The sequence below is a fragment of the Larus michahellis genome, chromosome Z, assembly GCF_964199755.1.
Source record: "Larus michahellis chromosome Z, bLarMic1.1, whole genome shotgun sequence".
NCBI lineage: Eukaryota > Metazoa > Chordata > Aves > Charadriiformes > Laridae > Larus > Larus michahellis.
In genome coordinates this window covers 29,732,526-29,757,944 of record NC_133930.1, presented here as the reverse complement: position 1 = coordinate 29,757,944, position 25,419 = coordinate 29,732,526, and the positions used below count along the sequence as shown (strand labels likewise).

Sequence of the window (25,419 nt, the reverse complement as noted above, 5' to 3'; positions counted from 1 at the left end):
TCCATGCAAAACAGACTTTGGTATCACACGTTTTCAAACAGGGCAGTCTAAACTGCCCTCGCTCCCAAAGCCAGATCACGCACAATTCTTTGCGTACACAAACAACACACAGATACTTCACTCAATAACAACTCAACTTCTCTTTCAAATAGTTTAAGCAACTTCCAAATTGCCTAAGTATTAAAGCCATCTCTAAAATGTATCATTTTCTTCTAGATTAGTAACCAACAGATAGGCAGAAGCACTGTCAGTACAGTGTTTTACTGTAAAAAGCGCTCATAACGTGGGATGCAAAAAAACCCAACCAACGAACCCCAAACACACAGTCACAAACAATGAACACTAGTTTCAATTACCTGGATGTATGCTTTTAACCAGACCCAGCAGCACTATGCAGAGGGATAAAACAATCGCTACAGAAAACCAAACTAGGAAATACAGGAACCTGTTCACACAATGACTATCAGATCCATGTGATAAAGCAAGAAGCTGAACTTTTATTGATTTGGGAAAGCCAACAAAAGAAAAGAAATAAAAATACTGGGTCACAAGAGAACTGAAATTAAAAATAAAGAAAATGAAAAAAAATCTTAAAACTAGGCTTTCTGATTAATGCTTTCTCAGAACATAACTGATGTTGATATTTGTCCCTTTTGCCTCTCAATATTGCCTTGAGTACATGCAAATTCTAATCAATCCTTTCTCGTAGCTGAAAGGATCTCTAATCATAAGGCAATTACCTTCACTTCTCCACAGCACCAAACATGGCTAATATTTATGATCATGTGAGCATAACAATCAATATAAAAAGAGTGATTACAGCCCAGACATAATTTTTCTCAATTGTGTACAATGCCTCTTGAAAAACATTTTGTGAACAAAATCTGATGCACAACACAAAACAACCTGGCATGTTAAAAACACTACTGGGATTCCAAAATCTGTTTCCTATGCATCCTCCGATGTGCAAATCCACAGAACAAACATAAACGCCAAATCCTGAGGGACAGTCTGAAACTAGGCCTTAATAATCAAAAGACAATTTACATCATGCTTTCACAGCATTCAGATAACCACTATGAAGGAGGCTTGAGATCTGATGAGTTAGGAAGAAAAAAGAAGGAAAAAAAAATAATCTGCACACAAATTCATTAATATTCATTTGGCTAAAGCAGGACACCCACTATAATCCACTGCAGCTAACAAAGATTAAGAAAAGGAAATTTCTCTGCATATCTTGGAAGCTAGAAAAGCTAATAATAAATACAGCATGCAAGGCTGTCAACAGTTAATGTCATTGCTCTCCTTAAGCACTCAGTTGTACATTGAAATACGGAGAACACCGACTTTTGATGTGTTACACACCTACACATGCCTGTGATGTAGTTCTACTGAATCTTCAAGACGGCAATGAAAAAGGATATTTACCTTACCACTATCAGCAGGCCGGCTATCGGAAATCACAGTTAGTGGGGATAAAATTAACAAGCCAGCAAAGCAGCGAGCTGCTAGTCTCTTCATCAGCTGATCAGGAAAAAAAAGAGAGCTGGGGAAAGGCTATGTTTTCATATACAAGTAATTTTATTTTACTGAAAATTTAATACTGAAAGGATTGTGGATACTCAAATCTGCTGTTTCATTCTACCTACTACAAGGCCCGAAGCCTTCCTCCTTCAGCCTGCTTTAATATTGACAACTACTTATCATATTTCTCCCCTTATTATTCCAGGCATCCAAATTAGGTTTTTAGCTGGGCAGTTACTGATTCTTGTTAGCATTTTAATTATAATAGCAGAATTAGACAATTTCATGTGTGATTTTAAAACTGAAATAGGTTGCATGCATTTTAAAGATGCATTTATTACAGAAAATGTATTCCTATTGCTCCGCAGTGAACAGATCAGGTTTTGGTTATTGAAACTGATAAAAAAATCTATTGTGATTTACAAGAAATTGAAAAAACAAAACAACCCAAGTTCTTATTTTGTTAACTTCAGTAACACTTTTTTGTCCTTGAGAAAACTGGTGTTCACTTAACTAAAGTATTTTTATATTTTTGATTGCTTGATACATTTTCTACCACCAAAAAAATAACATCACAGAGTTACGGCGCTGTCATCACAGAGTTTACTAACATCTCATTTTAGAATTCTGCATAAAATTCTTGCTCAGAGTACTTAGTATTTTGGATTAAAATATCAGGACAAAGAGATATGATAAAAGTAAAAAGACTTTTTAATATTATATATAGCAATGTAGTAAAGACAAAAAATAAAACCCAAGTAAAATAACATATACTCTTCCACTCGTAAAATTAGTGACTAGCAGATAGCAAATTAAATCTTAGCATATTACACATGTGCAAACAAATATTAAAACTGTCTACTTAGCTAGTAATGTATCAATTGACTACTCAGCTTTCAAAATTTACATGCATGAATGTAAACTCAGTTTTCCTTAATTTAAAGACTTTAGTGACACCACTTGAAAATCAGTGTGACAATGCCAGCAGTACAAAAATGTTGTTGTGACTCCTAACATTAGTTCTCAAGTGGCAAATTTATATTTTGTACATAAACAGTAATATTAAAAGCTAAACCTGTAAGATTTATGCTGCCTCAAAAGACGGCTTAAAACTATAACACATAAATCAATTATCAGCAGATATTAATGCTCTGTGCATATGTTTACACATATGATCCATACATGCGTGTATGAGTAACAAAATATTTATTAAACTGACTCATCTGACTGAGCTCTTTGTTAGAAAAGCTTACTATTCTAGGGCTGAAGTGCCACACTGAAGAGAACGCCCTTCCAAACCTTTACCCGTACGATAATGATACAAGTCCCAGACACAAATCTCCAGTTCCTGACAGATGATGGGCTGTGTGAGAATGCAAGACAGCACAGACACCTCCCATGCTCAAATGCCTCTGGATTAGTGAGATGAACAGCAAGGGAGTCAAGGAAAATAGTACACAAATAAAAATTTAACACTTTCCTTCCCTTAACAAAACAGGACCAAAGAGTACAATTAAGTTTGGAGACTTCATTCTTTGAAAGAAAACTGTGAAAATGTAATGCCAAATTTTGCAAAGGATTGGGCGCCTCATGAAAGGCAAGAGATACCAGTGGAAGTGTGAGGACACAATGTTAAGTACAGTACTGACAAAATCTTCCTGTTTTTCTGAACCTTACTGCTGTATCCTGGTCCACGTATACAAAAAAATTTCCTTGCTAAAGAGCTAAAAGCATGCAGGCTTGCCAGGGCACCAGAATTTTAAGAAAGAACATACTGACCATGGATTAAAGAAACCAAACCGCCTTCCTCCAAAAAGAGATGACCCTGCCCCCACCCTAAAATTAAAAAATCCAAAGCAAAACAAAAGTGGATTTTTCAGAATGCAAGTAAAAGTTACTTCTGAGACAGCTGGCCTTCCTATTGCTGCCTGCAATTACATTTTCCTCTTCATAAAGGAAAGTAGCTCTTTTGAGGTGGAAGTATTCTTAGTGAACATGGATACAGATGCAGGAGCACCACAGAAACAAAGTAAATATCAAATGGAAACCGTTTTCTTTCTCTATTTGAAGAGCAGGACCTTATGGATGTATTCTTAACTTCATGAGAACATGACACAGCAACATGACTGAACACGCTTTCAATTGAGAATTACGGACCCAAATAAGCACTAAGTGCTACAGCTTTGAGTTTTCTTTCATGAATGCCTTCTGCAAGTCAATAATTGTGTTAGTCTTGTATTAGTTTTAAAATTCAATTTACAGCAATCAGGTAACTCAAGTGTCATCACACAGTGCATCAACAGACGTGCTCAGCATTAAAGTTAGTTTTAATGCCTATGGCCTGTCTCTAATTTAGATGACAACACTGTAAGGCATAGTTGGACATAACTACAGTATTGTGTGAAAGTTAAGGCATAGTGAAAGCTATTGCTACTATTTACAGTCAAAGAAACAGTACACACAAAACAAAAGTGGTAGGGAGACATGTAACAAATCTACTTGATAATGATGAAAATATGTTCAGATTAAATGGCAAATGGGCATGGAAGATGTGATCTCTTCCTGCATCCCTCTCTGATTTTATCTTAATGACTTGAACATTAAAATAGCTTGCCCCCTTCCCTTCAGACATCAATGCCCAACCTCCAAAGTTAGAAGAGAACAACTGTGACTTACATTATCCACGTGAACAGATTTGCTAGCATGCTAATTAAACTCCATAGAAAGCATATAAAACATAGGTGAACAGAAAAAAAAGTCAGCTTCCCAACTCCCTGAACATAAATACTAACCCCATCAAGCAAAGGTTCCAAAAGAATGACCTTTTCTGGGAGCAACAAGTAACTTACCTGGGCCTGTACTGACTACAGGCCAAGAGGCACTAAACTTAAGGGCTGTTAATCACTTAAAACCAAAAAACACATCAGTAATGCAGTAATGAACACCAGATGACTGCTTTGCAAAATGAAGTTCCCATTTACTAATATGGAAGAGAAGAAAGAAGTAAGACCCCACAGAAGGCTAATAATAGACACTGAAAGCACTAAAATGTGATCTACCTGCCCCTAACAATTTGTCTCTTCAGCATAATCCTTGAAGTCCTATACTGATATTCCAAGTGGATAAATTCTACTTTATTTTTTCCTTCTTGCTGTCTTTGAAATCCTACCCCTCTTTATTTTACATTTTTGTTCTCAGATTATATCTGACATCTGATGAAGACTTCAACTTTCCAACCTGAAGTTCATCTCCAAAAAATCTCTTCAAAATCCAGTCCTCCTGCTTAGTTTCCTGGGTCTGTTTCAAATTTCCACACATTGGAATTATTTCTTAGCTCTCAAGAGCAAGTTCCCTTACATTGTAACTACTTATTTCTTGCTAGACTACAGCACAGAGGTCAGTATATTACAGGTAAAGACTGTCAAGAACACAAAAATACTAGACAATTACATGAAAGGGCATAAGATATTCTACCAACAGCGCAATGACTAAATACCTGTAGATAATTATAAGGATTGTTGAAGGGTTTTTTTAACTGAATTTCCTCTCCTAGTTGGATAGTATTGCACAACAGATTTGACAGACCAGTTTTGCTGGAACTAAAGTAAAACAGAGTATAGATTAAAATCTGCCAAAGGCAAGGAATTAGTGAAGACATCCAGTTCTTCCTTGCTTTCACTGCTGACTCATTCTCCTCCATATAAGGAATATTCCAAAAGTCTCCATCCAGTACTTAAGTAGAAACGAAAGTATTGTTTTTCAGAAAAACATAAGCAAAATGCAATTATTGCAAAAAACACATAAACTTGTAATGAATCATCTTCTCAGATATGCTGAACTTCCACAAGATAAGGAAAGAGTCCTTCAGCTATACGTTCATCAGTCAAGGTCTGCATCTTCACACCACTGAAACTTGCTTTTTTTTGAGAAGCGAGAGAAGATAAGATCGTTTTCTGTTTTGCATTTGAAAACTATTAATAGTTGCTTAATTATTTGCACAGAAACTTCAGGTGCCTATCCTTAAATAGACATTAAGGAAAAAAATAATGCAAATTATAAATAGTTTTTCCTTGCATTTTGATTTAAAGACTGATGACAAAAAGACCTGATAGAACCATGCAAGAACATACTTACTTTTAAAGAGAAATGGTCTCAGCCAAAACAACAGAGCATAACATTAAAAAAAAAAAGCGCTACCTATTTAAAAGTACTTATATGATCGAAGTTTTTATCTTCAGTGTTTTCTTTCTGGTCTGAGAAAAACCTATCCGATAAAATAAAAGCCGGACTAGGGAAGTGATCATCCCCCTGTACTCGGCACTGGTGAGGCTCCACCTCGAGTACTGCGTTCAGTTTTGGGCCCCTCGCTACAAGAGGGACATTGAGGTGTTGGAGCGTGTCCAGAGAAGGGCTACAAAGCTGGTGAAGGGTCTAGAGGACAAACCTTATGAAGAACGACTGAGGGAGCTGGGGTTGTTTAGCCTGGAGAAGAGGAGGCTGAGGGGAGACCTTATCACCCTCTACAACTACCTGAAAGGAGGTTGTAGAGAGATGGGGGCTGGTCTCTTCTCCCAAGTAACAGGCGATAGGACAAGAGGAAACGGGTTCAAATTATGTCAGGGGAGATTTAGATTGGATATTAGGAAACATTTTTTCACTGAAAGGGTTATTAAACATTGGAATAGGCTGCCCAGGGAGGTGGTGGATTCACCATCCCTGGAGGTGTTTAACAAAAGGGTAGATGGGGCACTTAGGGACATGGTTTAGAAGTGGTTTTTTTCAGGGCAGGTTAATGGTTGAACTTGATGATCTTAAAGGTCCCTTCCAACCTCAGCAATTCTATGAGTCCATGATTCTAAAATATCCTAATATTTAATCTTCATGTAAAATATCTTAATGCTTTATCTTAATCTTTAAGGTGACAATTACCAAGTAAAGCATCATGCACACCCAGCACTGATAAACTTGCTCTGAGTTATGGCAAACTATGTTGGCAAGGACATAAATTTATAAATCAATAATTAGTCTCATCCCTCCCTCCCCCAAAAGGCAAATGATTTTAAATGGAACCACTCAAACTGATTTTGTACCTAAAAGCTTTTCATAAATTTTAGGGACAGAAAGACTGAAGAGCAGAGTAATTACCAACGATACCAGGCTCCACAGCCTGCTCAGGGAGCAGAAGGAAAGTGCTCCATTTGGGGGAAGGCACTGGGTGATAAAAAGAACAACTGCACCATGCTGACTACAGATACTTTGCTTAACCAATTACAGCATTGAGAAAATACAGTGTCTTAACAGACACTGAACGTGGAACTACCAAACATCATCACTATTCTGTGGTATACAGCTACTCATCCATGCTCTTTAAAGATCTACAGAACTAACTCTAATTTCCTTTTGCAGTTTTCGAAAGGACATGTGATTTACCCCTCCCATTTGACATACAGTTGTACTTTATAACAAGATTTAACTTTAACAGCCTCTTGACTAAGCCAATCTAACCTAGAAGCAGCAGAAAGAGGGGAAAAAAAGATCCAAATAATTCGATATCAGAAACCATTGATATCTGCCTCTTCATCACTGAACTGTTTTGTTGTGGTAGGGTTTGTTTGTTTCTTTTTTTTCCCAACTAGTCCCACCTTCTTCTTAGGAAGCCAGATCACCTGCTGAACAACTCTTGCCATTTGGAGTAATAGCCTGTTTCTAAACACAGTGGAAAAACTCTCTCATTGAAGACTGGAGGACAATATGCAACGGACTTGTGAAATACTGTGCATGAAAGTTGCCAGATAATAAACAAGCATATTCTGAAAAGGATGTTATAATAGCAGTTCTGAACTTGATGGTATCCTGCGCAGTTCACACTTCGTTCAGATTGCTCAGAACCTTACAGCATATTCATGCTTCAAAGATTAAACATTCTTAATGCGTAGGCGTTGGAAATGATTGCAGGTACCTTTGGAATTAAAATTTACAGAATGAATAAGATGCAACACTATCACTTATGAAAATACTGCGGGCAAATTTATGGGGGGAAAAAACAATAATCTTCACAGATTCACAGTTGTAAAGAACACACTTAATGTGACCAAAGCTATTCTTCAAGACTGATTTAGCTAAATTAATTTTAGTTTGCAATTGTAACTTCAAATAACTCAATGACAACAAAACAGGAAATAACTATGATTAAGCGTGGTGTGTATTTTTTTGAAGTTAATATGGTACAAATTTTTCTAGATATACTTCTTTTTAAATTGTTTGGGGAAAATTATCAATTATTTAATGTGCATACATGAAGATAATATTCAGTTGATATAATTGAGATGCATAAAATGGCAATTTGTTTTTGTACATTGGCTTTTGTCTACAAGATTTAAAAAACACTATTAAGTCATGAGTTGCCATGCTTTTTCTTCTGTACAGAAGGTCCTGATTTCTTCAAGTCTCCCTTGCCAAAAGTGAATCAGATCAAAAACTAAAGGTGAAGAATTATAAGAACCTCTCAACAAGCTTGATAAGGACAGAAAAAGTCTGGGGTTTTTTTGATGACTGCAGGTGCCAAAGGCTTGTTGAAGTAAAACGGATGAGCAGGAAATTCGAGAAAACCTTTGACAGGAACTCAAGTAGGAAACATTTTATTTCACACTAATCACAGAAAAGTACTGTTTAGGAAAGAGGGCCCTGACTGCCAACAAGTCTGTCTTGGTACCTGCTGCAGTATTTCCACTTGTGAATGATATATTGCATGCAATTTCCACCAGCACAGAAAAACAGCTGATGGAAGAGACATGTTTCCTGGATTCAGGTTCACAAGCAATCCATCTTAAAGTAAAATCTAACATGACAGAGATGCCTCATTTTTTCCCCTTTATCTTGTTCAGTATGACGGAGATGCGTATATTTGTTGCATAGACAAGATCCTGGAGCAGTTAGTGACTGTTTTTTTCAATGAAGAAGAGTGGAAGGGGAAGGTTTTCCTCCTTTTTTACTTTTATAAGCATTTTCTCCCTGACTTATCCAGAATTCTGATTCAGGAAAGCCTATTTCAGTAGTGGAGAGGACAGTATACTGACAAAGGTATTCTAAAATAATCGTTACTCCAGTTACACTTTTTTTCTTGAACCAAGGGCATTGTCTTCCCTAGGAGAGGGGGCAAGGAAAATTAATTGCACTAGAAAATTACCTTTTCTGAGGGGTGCCATGGGGAGGTAGGGAGATTACTTTTCTCACTTTTTCTTAAATTCCTTTAAAATAACTAGCATGGAATTTAGTCATTAACATAACACTGTTGTGTCCTCAGACAGGAGATCTTCCGTTTTCCTTGACATCTCACAGTTTAGAAGGAAAATAAAATCAAAATTGTTATGGCTTGGTTTGTACTGTAGGTTTCACTTACAGATCTTCCTTCTTTGGTCTAAAATAAAACTTTTACTGGAGGGATGTATCATTCTATTGTCCTTCTGAGATTTTTTCCTTCCATTTTTAATGATTTGTTAAAACAGTTGATTAATTAGATTAGAACTTATGAATTTAGTAATATTTCTGGTAACAACCACATTCCATTCAGGCTCACAGTCAAATGTTGCACAGCAGGAGGAAAGGAGCTCTAAGGAAGTCATGAAGATACTCAACAACAAAGACCAGATCGCAAATCAAGGAAAAACAGGAATTCTACAACATTCTAAGGATTTACTGTCTCTCAGTCAGAAAAGGCATTGTTTATTTTACAAGGCAGATCACGAATACAGAAAACAATCAGAAACACCGTTACATATAAACACTAATAAACAGTTACGTAGGATGTCTTCTCTTCCCAGTCTTTAGACAAGTACTTCCTGCTGTTCACCTTGTCTTTCACAAAATACTGCTGCCGTTGCCAAAGGCCCTTGGTTTCTTAGTACCACACCATCTTAATTTATGTTTTTTTCTTTGAATAATAGGGCTGGTTTTATGGATAATTACCTTTTTTTACGGACACTATATTCTTCAGTTGTGGAAAAAGGCAGGAAATCTTTACTTTGTAATGTCGCCATGTCCTGGCAAAGTGTCAGTGTGGCTAATGTTTTGCAGCTTAAAATGCTGAAAACTAAAGACAGACCTCTCATGTTTGATTTTTTTTGTTACAAAAAAATTCTCAAAATTCAATCCTTCAGAATGGGAATGAATGGATTATTTTAAAATTTGTTTTAAAAAATTTTCCAGGGCTTAGCCTTTCTTCATTCAAAGAGCATTGCCTCCCATTTTCTTCTTAGACCCTACTAATTAAATCAGAAAGATACCTGGTGTAAAGACGAGGCTTATAACCTTACCAGATCAGTCTTTTGGAAAGAAACTGTAGTCTTGGTCTTTCTGGGACCATGTTTGCTTCCAGCGAAGCCTGATAACATTTGCAGTGACAGATTATCTTTTTCATGGTAAGAATAAATTTGACAATTCTAAGCACTGCATAAAGATAAGTACACAGGAACCAACTCTCATTGTTCAACACATCTGACAGTAGGATACCATATCCTAGTACAAAGTTTCCTATAAAAAACAAGACGCCTTTTCTTCTACTATGGAAACAACACAGCTGAGGACTATAACACTAAGGAATGATTAGCAGATTTCCAGTGTGAAATCACTCATTTTAAGCCAAACCTCTAGAATAAGTTAATTATTTGGTTCTCAAGTGAACAGATAACCAGTGATGCCTTCTAACTGCTCAGAAAAATATTAAAAGTCTTTACTCTTTTTGATCAACAGATGAACAGATTAGCAAAAGCCTCTTATTTCACAGATGAGCATAAGTTTTATGCATGCCGTGAAACACTACCTTTCTTAACGATGCAACACGAGAAGCTCATAATACAAAGCTTAAACTGTCACTTTCATGCATGTTTGAAGAATAAACACTAGGAGGTAACCCTTTAACACAATTCCAGTACAGTTTTTTTTTAAGAACTTTGCAGAATTTTGAGGAAGACAGCATGAAATGAAACTAAGTCAAACTTTGGACAACTTGCTGAGAAAAGCTAACTTAAATGTATCTTTTACGTATTTTATACCAAAACAACATTTTGTGAGGCTAACTTCTATCAGTGATGCAGTGAATTCCATGTTTTCAGGATGCTTCTAAAGCTGCAGTTATCGGAGTACGGCAGAACTTACAGTAGAGCTTGACCCTTTAATACAGAAGAAGGTGTAATGGCCTTAAACAAAAGAGGGCAGATTTAGACTACATATAAGGAAGAAATTTTTTTATGATGAGGGTGGTGAAACACTGGAAGAGGTTGCCCAAAGAGGTGGTAGATATCCCATCCCTGGAAACATTCAAGGTTAGGCTGGATGGGGCTTTGAGCAACCTCATCTAGTTGAAGATGACCCTGCTCATGATGATGACCTTTAAAGGTCCCTTCCAACCCAAACTATTCTACATTTCTATGGTTCTATGAATATGCGCATCACAGCCTAAAACTAAAAATCTATCACAAACACTATCTGTCTGGAAGGGTTTTTTGGTCTTCTGGGATAAATTGCAATGCAAATCACAGTCTGACAAGCAAAAACTATTACCTAAGCGAAGGCTAACTTAAGAATACAACGAAGATTCCTGGAAAGACAATGAGGTTTAAGAGGAAGTGACGTTTCTCAGTAGAATAATGTGTAGTACAGTGTAAGTGCAGGTATGAAAAACAAAACAAGGCTCTAAGTAGTGACAGAGTCCTATGGTTCTGAGTTTGAAATCCAGCTAAAAATACTTTATTACATTCTCAGCTGCAACTGAAAAGACTATGTCATGGATATCCATTAAACCGTAATCTTTAAACTTGACAATTTCAGACTAGAGGATGAAATTACAGGTTATGATTACTGGAAAACTTTTGTAGGATTTTCCTTTTTTAAAGTTAAAATTCCACTAGAGTAAGGAAATACATCATTCCACTCATCAAGCAGAGTACTTCAAGATGACTCAGGAAGCTAACTGCCTAAGGCTTACGCCACGCCTAAGGATAGGTGGAGGAATTTTTGAGAAGTTCAGTCTGAAACAAACTCAAACAAATCCTCTGATTCTTGAAGCCTGCCTTTAGCAATGCAGTCCTGAGTAGATGACCCCTCTAGAAAATAATCTGCCGTGGGATCCAGTGAAGTATTTTGCAGTCCTGTTAGAAGTGATGCAGGGATAGAATCCACTAGAGCATGAAATACTTCCAGAATATAAATGCTTCATAGGATCAGGAAGCAAAGTCCTCCTTCCTGTTTTTTTTTTAGGAAATATGGTTGTCATGCCAACAGTTACAGAACTGCAGGCTGCAGCGACAGCTAGTGATGAAGCCCGTCTGTGTCTTACAGCTTCCCTGGGAGGCTGGTTAGTATTGAATTACAGCCAGCAGCACAATCTAACTAAACACCACATATGTCCATAGGTTTGGGTTCTGTAATAACTTTGCCTCCTGCTTCCAAACTGAGGTACCTGACCTCCTAACAAGGAGCGAACTGACAGACTTTGTCAGTATGCACGCATGCATACCAACCTCGAGGTACACAGCAGATCCTTTGGGGATCTGCCATTAACTTAACTAGACTCCAGTTGGGTGTATCAGCAGAGGGGTCAGGGTCTAACTGAAAAGGAGCAGGTAGCTGATCTCCACTGTCCAAGCTGCGGCTGCTGATTGAGTCAAAACTCCATGGAAAACAAGACATCCAGTCAACTTCCCCGAGACACATAAAGAAAATGAGACAGCTGAGGACTGAATATTCATATTATGAAACAACATTATTAGTCAGAATGCAAAGTTTTACTCCAGAAAACCCCATGAGAAGATAACTATAAAGCTATAACAGCAGTCACAGCAAGAGATAAAATGAGAAGCATCCCTTGCTGCTGGTAAATAAATGTCATTCTTCTGTAAAACTGCAATAAAAACAGAAGTATCTATAGTTACCTTTAGAGAGTGGCATGAAACAAAACAAGGGTAAAAGGGTGTCTTATGAATTAAACTACCATTGCTAATTCAGAACTTACTGGCTTTTCTATTTTTTCCAGTTTTACTGATAGAAGCAGTTCACTGCATCCAAGTTAACATGAAATGATTAATTCAAAGTTTTCATGCAATATGCATAATACTGTTACCTTACAAGTTAAAGTGACAAAGCCACAAGATAAAAATGCTTATAAGCTATCTACCACAATTTTCTACGTTTATATAGTTAAAGATTCCTTTGAAAATGTTGTGCAAGATTATTATTGCTTTTTCTTCAATCTTCCAGAGATGTCATTACTGAAAAGCACTTACATTCTTAAAGAACACGTAAAAGTGATGGTGGTGGGAGGCCAGTGGGTGTGACAAAGAACTCTATTTCACATACACACACGCGGAAAATAAGATAATGAAAAAACCCAGCAAACTTGACTTAGATTTCAGTATCCATCCAATGGAGCGGAATTTTTATCCTGAACCTGTGTAAGCAGTGTTACATTATAAATATTATTCCTCTGAATTAAGCGTGTAAATAGTATTAGTAGTTCCTACACTTTGTTTCAACACATTCTCAAGTCCACCTGAAAGCATAAGTTAAAATGTGTATACAATAGAGTCACAGTAGTGACTGCTATGTACTGTGAAGCAATCTGACTTAGCTTTAATTTAACTAATTTGAGAACAGCTTAACAACTCAATAGGAGTTGTTAAGGAGGATGGACACCAATTTTTCTCAAGAGAATAACAAGCCACTTTGAAAAAGGGGTAGTATACGTACCATCTTGACCAGCAAGGTTTCTGACCCGGCCTCACACAACCATCTCCGAAGCAAACAATGAAAACAATTACTATCCAGTAAACAGAGAACTGGTAAGAAATTATTTTCAGAATAGTCCTTAATGGCTCTTTATCAAATGATCCAGTGCTTTTCAGTGCTTTTAGTGTCTTTAGGAAGACAGAACAGAAAGTATGCCTGCCAAATGTCTAAAGAACACCAAGTTGACCAACAGTTCACCTGAGGATGGACTTAAAATTCGGAATAATTTGGGTGAAGAAAACTTGGATATCATTCAACACAGGCATATGCTAAATCCTCTTCCTAGGAAGGAAAGATTGACTACACAAAACATGATCCTGAAAAATTGGCTAGGAAGTAGATGAACAAAAAAGGATTAAGAGCTTACACTGGATCAAAAATTCAACAGGAGCCAATACCTTTACTGTTAGGAAAATGAAATACTGGATCGTGGAGTGTAAGTACCCTAGGAGTTATGCAAAGAACTCCTCCTCCTTATTCAAATGAGGCTCCACCTCGAATTTTGATGTCTAGCTTTTGACCAAACTTGCAGAAAGACATCCGTTGTACATAGGAGAAACACAGATAGGGGAAATCAGTGAAAAAAAATCAAGAGATCTAGAAAACAGGAACTATGGGAAAAGACTGAATGAGCAGTGGTTGTTAACCTTACAAATTGACTGAACAGGGAAACAACTCTTCTATGACATAAAAAAATGTTAAAAGAGAAAGGGAGCAGCCTGTCTGCATGACCACAGTGATAAGAAGAAGATGTAATTGGCTTAAAATCCAACAAGAAAATTCAGATAAAATATAAGGGAAAGCCAAGCAGTTAAATGCATTTCCCTGTGGACTTCTAAATTCAGTGCTAGGGAAGGCCTCGAAGAACAGATCAGATGAACGTCTACTACAAATGACACAAGACTGGCTGATTCTGCTCCAAGTAGGAAGATGGATTAGATTATTTTTTCAGGGCTGCCATCTGACAGTAAAGTGGTTAACAAAAATACCAGAGCGAACTCAAGACATAAAATGCGCAAGCTGAAGCGAACTTCTATGTTGCCATATCCAGAATATTCCATCATTAAAAATAATTAGCTTAAAATGACCTTAAGTAGAATGTACACCACACTGCAAGTACTTCCACTGGAGGAAAGGGTAAATGTTCGAGAATCCAGATGGGAGTTTATGTTTCTAGGTCTTTCTTCTCCACTGACTACTTGAAAATGTCAAGTATCAAACTCCTGTAGTTTCATAAACTTCCTTAGATTTACAGCTGATGTATAATTCAAGCCTTTGCTCTCCTAAGCTTTACACCCAGCAGCAGACTCTGGATTAGCTCTTAGCACAATGCACAAACATGTTTGTAACTGAAGCCAGTAAGATTTCTACTTATCTTTAGCAAATTATACACATGTACATTCATGTATGAATGTAGATTCATGTTGGCATTAAGCCTGTAAGTATTCTACTACAAAACTTACTCTGTCAAACCATGTAGTTTGGTTTGTAGTGTTGCAAATCAAACATTTGATGTTTTGGAAATCATAGAATTCATTATATGTGGATTTTGCAGAAGAACGACAAGAATCCTCAGGTACAACAAAAACAAAAATTTGGTGTGAGTTAAGTTTAGAATCTTTACTTTCAGGTCCTAATTATTCTATCATTTATCAAGGGTTTTGATCTCAGTGCAGCCAAAAAATGCTCAAGACTTGGAAATGAAATAGTATGAGAGAAAGATGACTTCTGGGAAAATTTCCAAATTCTTAAAGGGGTTAAATTCAGGTATTTAAAAAAAAAAATAAAATCAAGCTTCTGCAACACACAAAGCTGTAATGAACACTGATCACTGGTCTTCTCCACTGTAAAATAATTCTTCATATATCTTAAAGATGACACTTATGAAAGTGTCTAAAAGCCTAAGAAATACGTCAAGATCCATGGCAATATAACAGTTGCAATAGAAAGCTATCATAGTTCTGATTCAGCATTTTAAGTTTCAGCAGTGCAGCTTAAGACTTACTTATGCCCTCAACACAGCAGCAAAAGCTAGATAATAAGGACATTTAGGCCTTAACTACTACATTGTACTCTGCCTAGTGCAACTCTGCTGTCTTCAAAAAGAAAAAAACCCACCACAAATGAATAAATTTCAACTGTAAAGAAAAAGAAAAAAAAAATGGACAGCCTACCCGCAGCCATTGTTTCTCTGTGAGAGCATCACTGTAGTCCACATCCCTGCGTTGACGGGATCCTCTTCCGAATATTTTCTCTTCTTCTTCTTCACATGTAAGCCTTTCAACTTCAGCATCATCCTTAATAATCCAGGATGGTAATTCATCTTCCTCCATCAAGCGGGGCTTACGCTTGGGGTTTCTGGCATCCTCCCTGCGACGATCCATGTCCATGCGCTGCAATGGCAGTTGTGAAAGGATAAAACAGTTTTAAGGGCAAATATGAAATGAACCATGGAAATTCCTGGCTATTTAACGATACGTGAAACTTTAAACCGAGTCTTTCACAGGTATTTCCCTTCCATGATACTTCTAAATACTTCTAAAATGCAACTATATAAAGAAGAAGCAACACTTGATGGTTGATTTTCAGTCAAGTTCAGTACTCCATAACTAGTTTCTACTCAAGTAACTGAGACAACACAGCAGCTGAGTGATACAAAACAGATCACAAGAACACTGTTAATTAAACAACACTCATCCTTTTGTACCGATTTTATAGTTTCTTCATATTCACAAATGTGATCTGCAAATACTGATCATTCCTTGACAATATCCCCATAAGGTGTTATTATGTAACTAAAAAGAATAACTGAAAACACACTCGTTTTGTGAGCCTGAATAGCAGCAGAAGAAAATTTAAAAGCTAGTGTTAGAAAAAAGTAATCAAGAGAGAAAATTAAGAAATTCAGAGAAAAGCTTGCCTACACAGTACCAGAAGGCCAACATGCTTAAACCACTCAGTTTTTCCTGATCTTACTGCTGTACTAGGCAAAAATCAAAAAACACATACAAAAGTATCAGATAAGATTAAGCAAAGAATATTAGATGGTAATGTTAAAACTTTAAGCTGAAATTGAAATAATCACATAAATTAATTTCAAGTGTGGCGAACCATGACCTCAGAAAACAAATACAGATACTCAGGATACATTACCATAACCTACTGTAGACTCATCAGTGAGCTGCTTTATAATCCTCCCGGGGAAGCATCCACCTCTCTCTATTGACTATACGCTGACCTAGACTGCTATGGTACTGTGAATCTCATTTACATTTTTTGAAGTAGCGCGAAACAGGTAATATCAATAGCCTTTTCAAATATGGCTTTTGAAGAGTCATACAGTACTTAAACACTCAGTAATCAGTCGCTAAGCAGAGAAAACAAACCGGTGACCACCAAGCATTTAATTTTCATATTTGACAAACTAACATAAATAGACTAGCACCAGAATTGGCTGTAGCATCAGAACAGGCTATTGCTTTGGCCAGTAAACATTTGTAAAAAGCATTCTCAATTATGCGCAAACCCGTCCCTTGTGTGCACGATGCTGCACTTTTACAGGATACCAACTAGACATATCATCCTTTCACACCCCTAGCCAAGACAGAGACATGCATAAATTCAGAGGTATTACCTATCTATAGGGGCAACTGAAATGCAGACAGATTTACTAACTGAGGCTTAATGATGGCACTGCTGAATGTGTTGAATCTTCTCTCATCTTGGTACTTCTCAAATACAAGCATTCACAAAATACTACCTCAGGCACAGTGTCTTACAAGTGGGCTTCATCATCTTGTCTGGTGCCCTACCTGATTTCTAAACTCCATGAAAAGCAGAACGCAAGGTGCGTGTCTTCACACTGCTGGTCCAACTACATTCAAGAAGCAATTATAAATACACATGGGTATTCTCCATCCTTCATTACCTCAGACAACGATCAATGGGCTGTATAGCCTTTAGTTTTTTATAGCAGGATTCCACAGTTCACCTTCTAAAGAACATCGCATTCAATCTGAATTAATTTCAAAAGATGTCTCATTCAAGCCAGACATGTGGTGTGGTTTATTGCTAACTTGGCAACCAGCAAGTTGCCAAGATTAAGTATATGAAGTGAATGCTGAAACTTCATCTTTTTCCCTGATGACCACATTTCTATCTCTAAGATACAGAGTGAACACTAAGGTAGTATATTTAAATAGCTGTCTTCTGAAACAAAAGCACTTGGGAAGGAAAATTAAAGACACTTTCAGTTAATCTGAGATGTAAGAGATAGAAACAGCCATTTGTTTTTTCTTAGGATAGTACTCAAACCACTTTTACCCCTGGGAAACCTCTGGTCCTATCTTCCTATGTCTCATCAAAACATGTATTTCCAAACCAGATTTACCTTATTTTATTGTAACTAACAAAGTAATTGTATTTACACTTTCCTCAATGTGGCCTAAATGCTGGAAATAAAAGAGTCCTATGTTACAAATGATTATACGTAAGTGAAGAACTTAAAGTGTTGGCACACTCAAGGCCTAAAACTTCCAGTTTAGAAAATACAAAGAGCATTGCTGTCCTGTAAACTGCAAATGACTATGTTAAACTTTCCAAATTGTAACTAAAATAGTTCTTAAAAAAACACCCAAGCCACACAGTGTAAACCCAAAAATTTATACATTCAGCTGCTCCTGTATTGCCATTTTGGACTCAAGGAGATAAACTGTATTAGCACAACTACAGTATTGGCACCCATTTTGGTGAGAGGCCTCCCTTGAAAGGCCACTCTTCCACTTCAAAAGCAGTTTTTACATCAGGAGTCTTGATTAAAGTAAATATAATGTTAAAAATAACAGTTTTTTTCCAGGAAGAGTAACACTTGTTGATAAATTACGAGTTGTACAGATCACACTGAAACACTGACTTTTTTCTGAATATTTTCTAAACTTTTTTTACTATGTGATGAAGTGCCATCATTTGCAATGAATGCAAAAGGAAGGTCAGTGTGAGGTCTGAGGCTATCTAGAGTTTTTACCTATTGTTATACATGTGGACCCTCTAACAGTCAAGAGAACCAAGTCCAGTTGTACACATCCTCTTTCTGAACAGTGTACTTAGCTCTACAGCTACATCTCAGGATCTATGCCAAAGAATACTTATAAGCTGAAAAGTGACCACAGAACAGGTTTTCAAGGAACGGATCTGCTCTCTTGCCTATTGTTTTGGAACTGCTGGCTTTAAATAGCACAATACCTGCTTTTACACATCTAAGCCTAGTTAAATGAACAAATCAAAACACATTTTTCTTGGATATTGCAGTTTGCTGAATTCTGATTACATCTGCACAACCTCAACAGAGAGAATAAGGTGGCACAGGTATCACTGAGGTAAGGACAATACAAACGTATCTTTGTGCTCTTTATCTGACTAATCAAGACCTAAAATATTGATAAAAAGAAGACAAACAACCCTGACTGCCAAACTTGTTTTTCAGATTTTTCTTTTATAATTAAACAGTTTACTAAAATGAAAAAAAAATATTCTTTATTAACAATTAAAATTATTTCTTAGCCATTAATATTTAACTTCACTGTTTCTGTCTCAAGTATTTTCAAACCCCTGGCTTTCAAAGCATGTTAGCTTTGCATCTTCAAACTTTTATTACCTACTACCAACTCTTTACTCTCCCTTACAAACTTTTATGTAAATTATATGAAAAACATAAATTCAGCCTACACAGTGCTAACACTGTCTTCATTCTAGGCACCTCAACTGTTTTACTGAATGGCTGTTAATAGCCTTCAAACTTAATCTAAAAAGATGGAAGTTGTAGAAATTTCCTCCAGACAGACATAAATTCATCAGCTACTTTCAATCCATGGATTAGTTCTTTCCTTCTGGGTCTGAACAAGAACTACCGAAAAGCTTTTTCCAGCAGCTTTCACAGAATTCAGGGTACTTTCAGCCAACAATTTGGCTGAAATTATTCCTTTTGAAATTTGTATCAAATGGCCACCTCTTTGTTTCTGTCATATATATCTCCTCACACCTGCATCACTGAAGGAAATTTTAAAAAGACAGGTGTCTGTAAGCACTCATTTTCCACGCAGACTAGTTTTAGGGATTTCAGTTCCTCTGAGATAACATTCAATGATACTTAATGCAAAAGGACTAAACTGACAAGTAAGCAGTGACAAAAGGCACAGCCATGTGGGGGAATACAGCCTTTGCCAACTGTGCACCTGAACAACTGTCACTTATGTAAAAAGAGCCGCTGCACACTCGTGTAACAGTGAAGTTTCACAGATGAATCCTTGAGCAGAAGATGGTGAAGGACTAAAAACCTGTGGTCCTGCCAATGGTTGTTACTGTGGATACCACCTGATACACCTTCATTCATGCACATGTAAGTGTTTGCCTTGTTCCACCTTGCAGAACAAAACAGTCTCTGTAGAATGAGAAGGGATAGTGCTTTACCTTCAGTACTTAAGTATTCTCCTGTTGCTGTGTCAGTGACTCCTGAAGGTCCTTCAGCAATCCTCACATTGTACACACACTAAAAGTCAAGAGCCATGCCTAAACTGGCATTTTAGTAATTATTCCATCAGTATAGTAGCAGAACTGACAAAAAAGGAAGTACTAATAAAAATGAGTTGCTTGCATTTGAGTCACTGTCACTAGCCCTACTTTGGTAGCTGTTCAATCTGTTGTACCAGCAGACATGCAGCTTGGCAAAACCATCAGCAAACCCCAGTTAACTCACAAAGAAAACAGCCTTGTCAGTCTACTAATTTACTATATTGTTAAGTTCCTGTAGTTATCTTTGCCGATATCGTAGCCCAAAAGTGGCAAGCAATTGAAAAATAAAAGTATGTTGTAGATTTAGCAACCTGAACTGTGACTATCAGTTTTGCATGAAAACTTCTCAGGTCAGGCCAGACTCTTCCTCCAGATTGGCACTAACCCACTATATTGTCTGCAAGGACCTCTGAAGTCTTTCTGTCATGTAAGGAGCTCTGTATTTAAGTAGACTACCCTTCTTATCTCAGATAAACAGTGCAAGTAAATAAAGCCTATTCCTCCAACAAAGTTTTCCAAAATTTGTATGACAAAAGCTTAAGACCTTTGTTAAAAACACTACTTCTATATATATTCTACTTATGATCATATCCTCCTTACCATAAAGAGATCAAATTCCTCCTCACGTCGAGCAATCATCTGATTCAGAGTCTCATCATCAGGAACTTCATCTTCCTCCTGGTTACACAAATGCATAAAGATATTAGAAAGAAGCTACATGCAACTTGAAGTAACAACCTCCATCAGGTCAGCGCTGCACTGACTCTCCTTCTTTCACGATATGTGTGAAACACTCAAAATGAAACTGAAACTTTTAAAATGTTCATCAGTTCAGAAGTAATGCAAAATAGACACAATTAGAGAGGTGACTGGGACCTATTACCACCTTCATAAATTGAGAATGAGGAAATGAGCAAATATGTAACCAGGAAATTTTGGGTTGTGGTTTTCCTGGGTCAGAAGCGCAGTTAGTGCTTCAGTTAAAATATATGCATTTCCGTTCTGTTGTTCTACAGTACTCCCTCAGAAATACCATTCTGCATTATGAGCTCTTTGCTGTCAAAGCAAGAAGGATCAAAAGTGCTGGTTAAATGAAGAAAATGAAACATGTCATTATACTGGAAAAAAGCCCTGTTGAATCCCTCTTTCTCTTGACCATTACCTGCTTACAAACTGAGATGTGAACCTCTGACTTCAGACAAAACAAATTATTTCATAAAAACAGAAACAATCCTTGGAAAAACAATTTACAACTGCAGAATTCAACTAAAAATGTTAAAGCTGAACAGCTATGAGACCCATTTTAACACAATCAGAGTCCAGTATGCTCACTTTCCCTCCTTGAATTATTTGAAAGCACATGGCATTTCAAATCCGACAACAGGTTAATCAAAACAATAGAACTACAGACTGGTTCCTACATAGGGCTTACTGAGCCTGTGTTACAGTATGTTGTAGACTTAGAATTTTTCATGAAAACTCTTGTTTTGTACTCAGTGAAATGGGAGCATAGAATGCTGCACATAGCGCCCAACAAACTAACATTCTGTAGCTTTCTTTTTTTCCAGAAATAAACAGAAAAGGCCTTTATCTATATCCACACACCTTATTTTCCCTCCATTGACAAGATTTCTACACCTCGAAAAAAATACAGTTCTTATTAATGCAATTCTGAACAAACACATCTGTACCTTAACATTCATATAATTTAAATTTTAACATGAAAAAGGCAACTAGGAAAATAACAGAGAGCTAGTTCTTCTCACTTCTAGTCAGTGCTCCTTCAACGCTGAAGAAAGGAAGTTACGTAGTTACACACACAGAGGAAAAAAAAAAGGAGTAAAGATCCCTTCTTTTATGATCAATGAAGAATGTGACCCTTGTGCAAGTTTCACATACTTCTTGTCTTGTCAAACAGAATAACTTGTCACCTGAAAAAAAAAAAAAAGGGATCCCACAGCAGAAGCTGTAACATCCATGTCCACATAATCTGTGGTTTGTGTGAATAATCCTGCTGCCGAACAGGTAGACTTGGCAGAAGAAAAAACTATAAACACCACTGCCAACAAAAAATGCCTCCACAAACAAGCTGCTTCTAATCACCTGTCATACATTCCTATTATTCTAGTATGTCTTTCTAAATATACAGAAAATACCTCTTTATCTAGTACTGCTAGAAGAAAAAAAAAACAGAGCAAAAAGGAGAGGAAAGAAGAAAGAAAAATATGGAGAGTTTTGATGCTGAATTTACAAAAACTTCTAAATAAGTACGAATAGAATATGGTGCTCTACATCCAAGCGCGAAAAGCTTCGATATGCAAATTTAAAGCATGCTTAGGATGGGAATATTTAACTAGATGGTCACTAACCAATCTCTTTATTAGATGTGCTAGTCCGTATTTGCAAGTCAAAGTTGTTTTGATATTAATAACTTTTAAATGAGAGATTTACTTTTTCTTGTCAATCTCCCATTTGATATTCAAATTTTGTTTCCAGAGCTGTTGCAATGACGAAGCAATGGCTGACCAGCGCTGGATGGATGGTGCAAATTCAATCCCTCGTACTCCTTCAGCAGTTTCGGTGTTTGGGCAAAGTTTTGCATAGTCTCTGTCCACAAAGAAATTTTACTTGAAAGCTTCATCTTCAGTCTGACTGTTAGGCGTCACACTGCAATATGAATGCTTGCTTTAAAGACTGATGCTGGGTTATGGCAAGCAAGCCTTGGTTAAACCTGTGCTTGCTTCAGAAAGGCAGACCAAGTGTATTTGAACAACTCACAAGAAGCAGATTGTTCTGAAGTCATCTGTGAAATAAGGCATGTTAAGTAGGCCTGAACTACAGTCCTGACTTTTGAAACATTTTCAGATAAATATTTTCTAGGGCTTTGAAAACGTAACAAAATTCTGTAAATTTTAAAACAAATCCACAGGCTTACTAAAAATTTCTATTGGTTTCAAGTTCATTTATCTATTCATACAGATGGTGTTGGCTGCTGAAGACCTACAGTTTCACATATCAAAACTAGCACATATACATCACCCCATTTCCACATTCACATCCTAAATAAAAGACAATTACTGATAAAATTGACTGTTTGACAGTCTTTAATATCTTATGAAAAGTACTAAAACAACAATACAAAATTCTATCTTAATGATGTACTAGCTTTTTCTAAATGCACAAGAAGACAAAGAGTTTAAACAAAAGGTTTAATTATTGAAAAATGATCTTTGAAACTTTACACCCCATAATGAAGGATGCCTGTGAAACACAGACTATAGAATCTTCTTTTCTTTCAGTGTGCACCATATTCAGATGTACAAGGAATAGTCAGAGGCAAAATTAGGTTTCAAACCTCTGCATCTTTAACCTGTACAGGGTATTTTTGAGGTGGGAAAAAGTCATTGCAGAATGGGATTTTTTTGTCTGTATCATCAGTATAATTGATACATTTACACACTCTCCCCAAATGCGCCTTTCATCCAAACACTGAAATTTGTTCACATTGAGAGTCTGCAGTGACAGGCAAAAGGGGCCCACCATTCCACAATCACAATTCCCAAGAACAGAATGAAACACAGGGACATACAGTCAGTGATTCTATAACCTCACTTTCCACTATTATAAGGGAAAAATTTAAACACCCAATTGTTTCTTGAAGAGAAAATTATAACCAGAAGTCCAGGCTGGACACAGCACCAGAAATAAACAACTGTTTTGCTGGCTTGCCCTAAGCCCAAAGTACATCAAAGCAGATCTTAACTCTTACCCAGGATCCAAAAGAAGCATTATAAGCAGGGTCTTTCATGATTGAACCTAAGTAGTACTAATTGCTCAGCATGTCTGAAAATCAGATTACCTAGTTTAACATATAAACAGGATTTAGGAATTGTTTTATAATCTGTTTTGGAAAAAAATATTTGTTTGAATACAATTTTTTGCCAAAATTACAAAAGAGTAGAATAGGTTTAACTTGCAATGCCTAATTCTACACTGAGATTTAATCATAGCCATTACATCATAAACATTACATCATAACCAACACATCATAACCATTACTGTGACCAAATAAAGAGAGAAAAATGAAGTTGCGTCTTTCACTGGATGGTAAGAATAGGATGACATTTCTAATTTCAAACAAGATGAAAATCTTTGTAACTGATGAAAAAAATAACTCAGTACTTCCTGAAACATCCTCTCACTAATTAACTACCCTACCTCATTTTCTTCTTCATGCTCCAGTATAGCCTGTAGGAATGCTCTCCGTTCATGGCTTGAAGATTTCTGATCAAACATTCCAGCCTGAATAACTTTCTGATCTACATTCAGCTTATACTTTGCAGCAGCAAGTATCTTCTCTTCCACACTGTTCACAGTGCACAGTCGCAGGACTCGAACTTCATTCTGCTGACCAATTCGGTGAGCTCTATCTTGGGCCTGCAAATCCTGTTAGTCAAAGAACATAGAAAGTGATTTATATTGTAAGTGTGCTACAGAAATTGTTCTCTGCTTAAAGAATGCTGAATTCTTCTTGGTATAAAAAGGAAGTACTTGAACAACAGTCCACCACAATTCACATGGCTCGTTCTTCATTGTTTTCTCTCCCCAAACTTCATCAGACCAAAGCAGGGGGAAATGCAAAAGGCAAAAACATGGACATGCTCTGTACGGTGTAAATGAAGTAAGCCAAAAACTTCTTGAAAGCATGTGTAGGGACGGAGAACGGCTAATGTATTTACTTTTTCCCTTCTATTCAAAGCTCATAGACTTCCAAGCCAGAATGAACCCTAAAGTAAAGCATCTCTTGACTGCAGGAAAAAAAAGCAATAAAATTACTAGGAAAAACCCCATACATAAACTTATCTACTAAATGCCATTGATAGTTCTTAAATATGTTGGCTAAAAATTATTTCATCTATTGAATCAGCTTTTAGCTTGGAATATTTGTGCTCAAACAGCTTAAATATGATCTTGCTGCTTGAAAGTTCATATATATAAGACTGTGAATCAATGTAACTATTTTTTGGTCGGGTGATCACACTTAAAAATGGTGGAAGCAAAAAGTACACTGCAGGTCATAGGTAAAGAATTTCTTTTATTAATTCAGAATCTTACCTATTTTCTTTGGGGAAAAGATAAATCCTTAACTCCTATAAATTATGTTTTTCTACTTCAGCCATAGTCAGATAATGAATGCCATCACATTTTTGCGCTACCTCACAACACAAAAATTTCTTAATGTAGAGAAAAAAAAGAAAACAGGCAATGCCTATTTCAGTACAGCACCTTGCTTTTACTACCCTTGTTAGCTCTTCCCTTTTACAATTCCCTTCCCAAGCACTACATGCAGCTGCTGCAACCTAAAGGTGTATTTGAAGTTTGCATTAACAGTGAAGCTGAAGCTACAATATGAATTAGTTTATATAATCATTCTCAGAAGCACAGGAAAATGGTAAAACGAGGAAACAGAAGGTTTTGTTTCTGGAAATATGCCATTTAAGTGCTAATTTTCTGAGACAGGCAGCACTCTGCACAGCCTTTAAATAC

The 25,419-nt window shown here is 36.7% G+C and overlaps 1 protein-coding gene across 9 annotated transcripts in view; it reads right to left on the bottom strand.

Moving 5' to 3' along the window:
• SMARCA2 (SWI/SNF related BAF chromatin remodeling complex subunit ATPase 2) overlaps window positions 1–25,419 on the bottom strand; it is a 118,584-nt gene that overhangs the window by 18,751 nt on the left and 74,414 nt on the right. For 8 of the 9 annotated variants that reach the window (XM_074570862.1, XM_074570864.1, XM_074570857.1 and 5 more), the window contains 3 exons: window positions 24,091–24,318; window positions 20,473–20,550; window positions 15,480–15,698 (listed from right to left, as the gene is read on the bottom strand). In XM_074570862.1, coding sequence (XP_074426963.1) covers window positions 15,480–15,698; window positions 20,473–20,550; window positions 24,091–24,318 — 525 coding nt within the window. Of the gene's footprint in view, window positions 1–1,428; window positions 1,522–15,479; window positions 15,699–20,472; window positions 20,551–24,090; window positions 24,319–25,419 lie in introns of those variants that run through there. The other variant, XM_074570866.1, reaches the window with a different exon arrangement.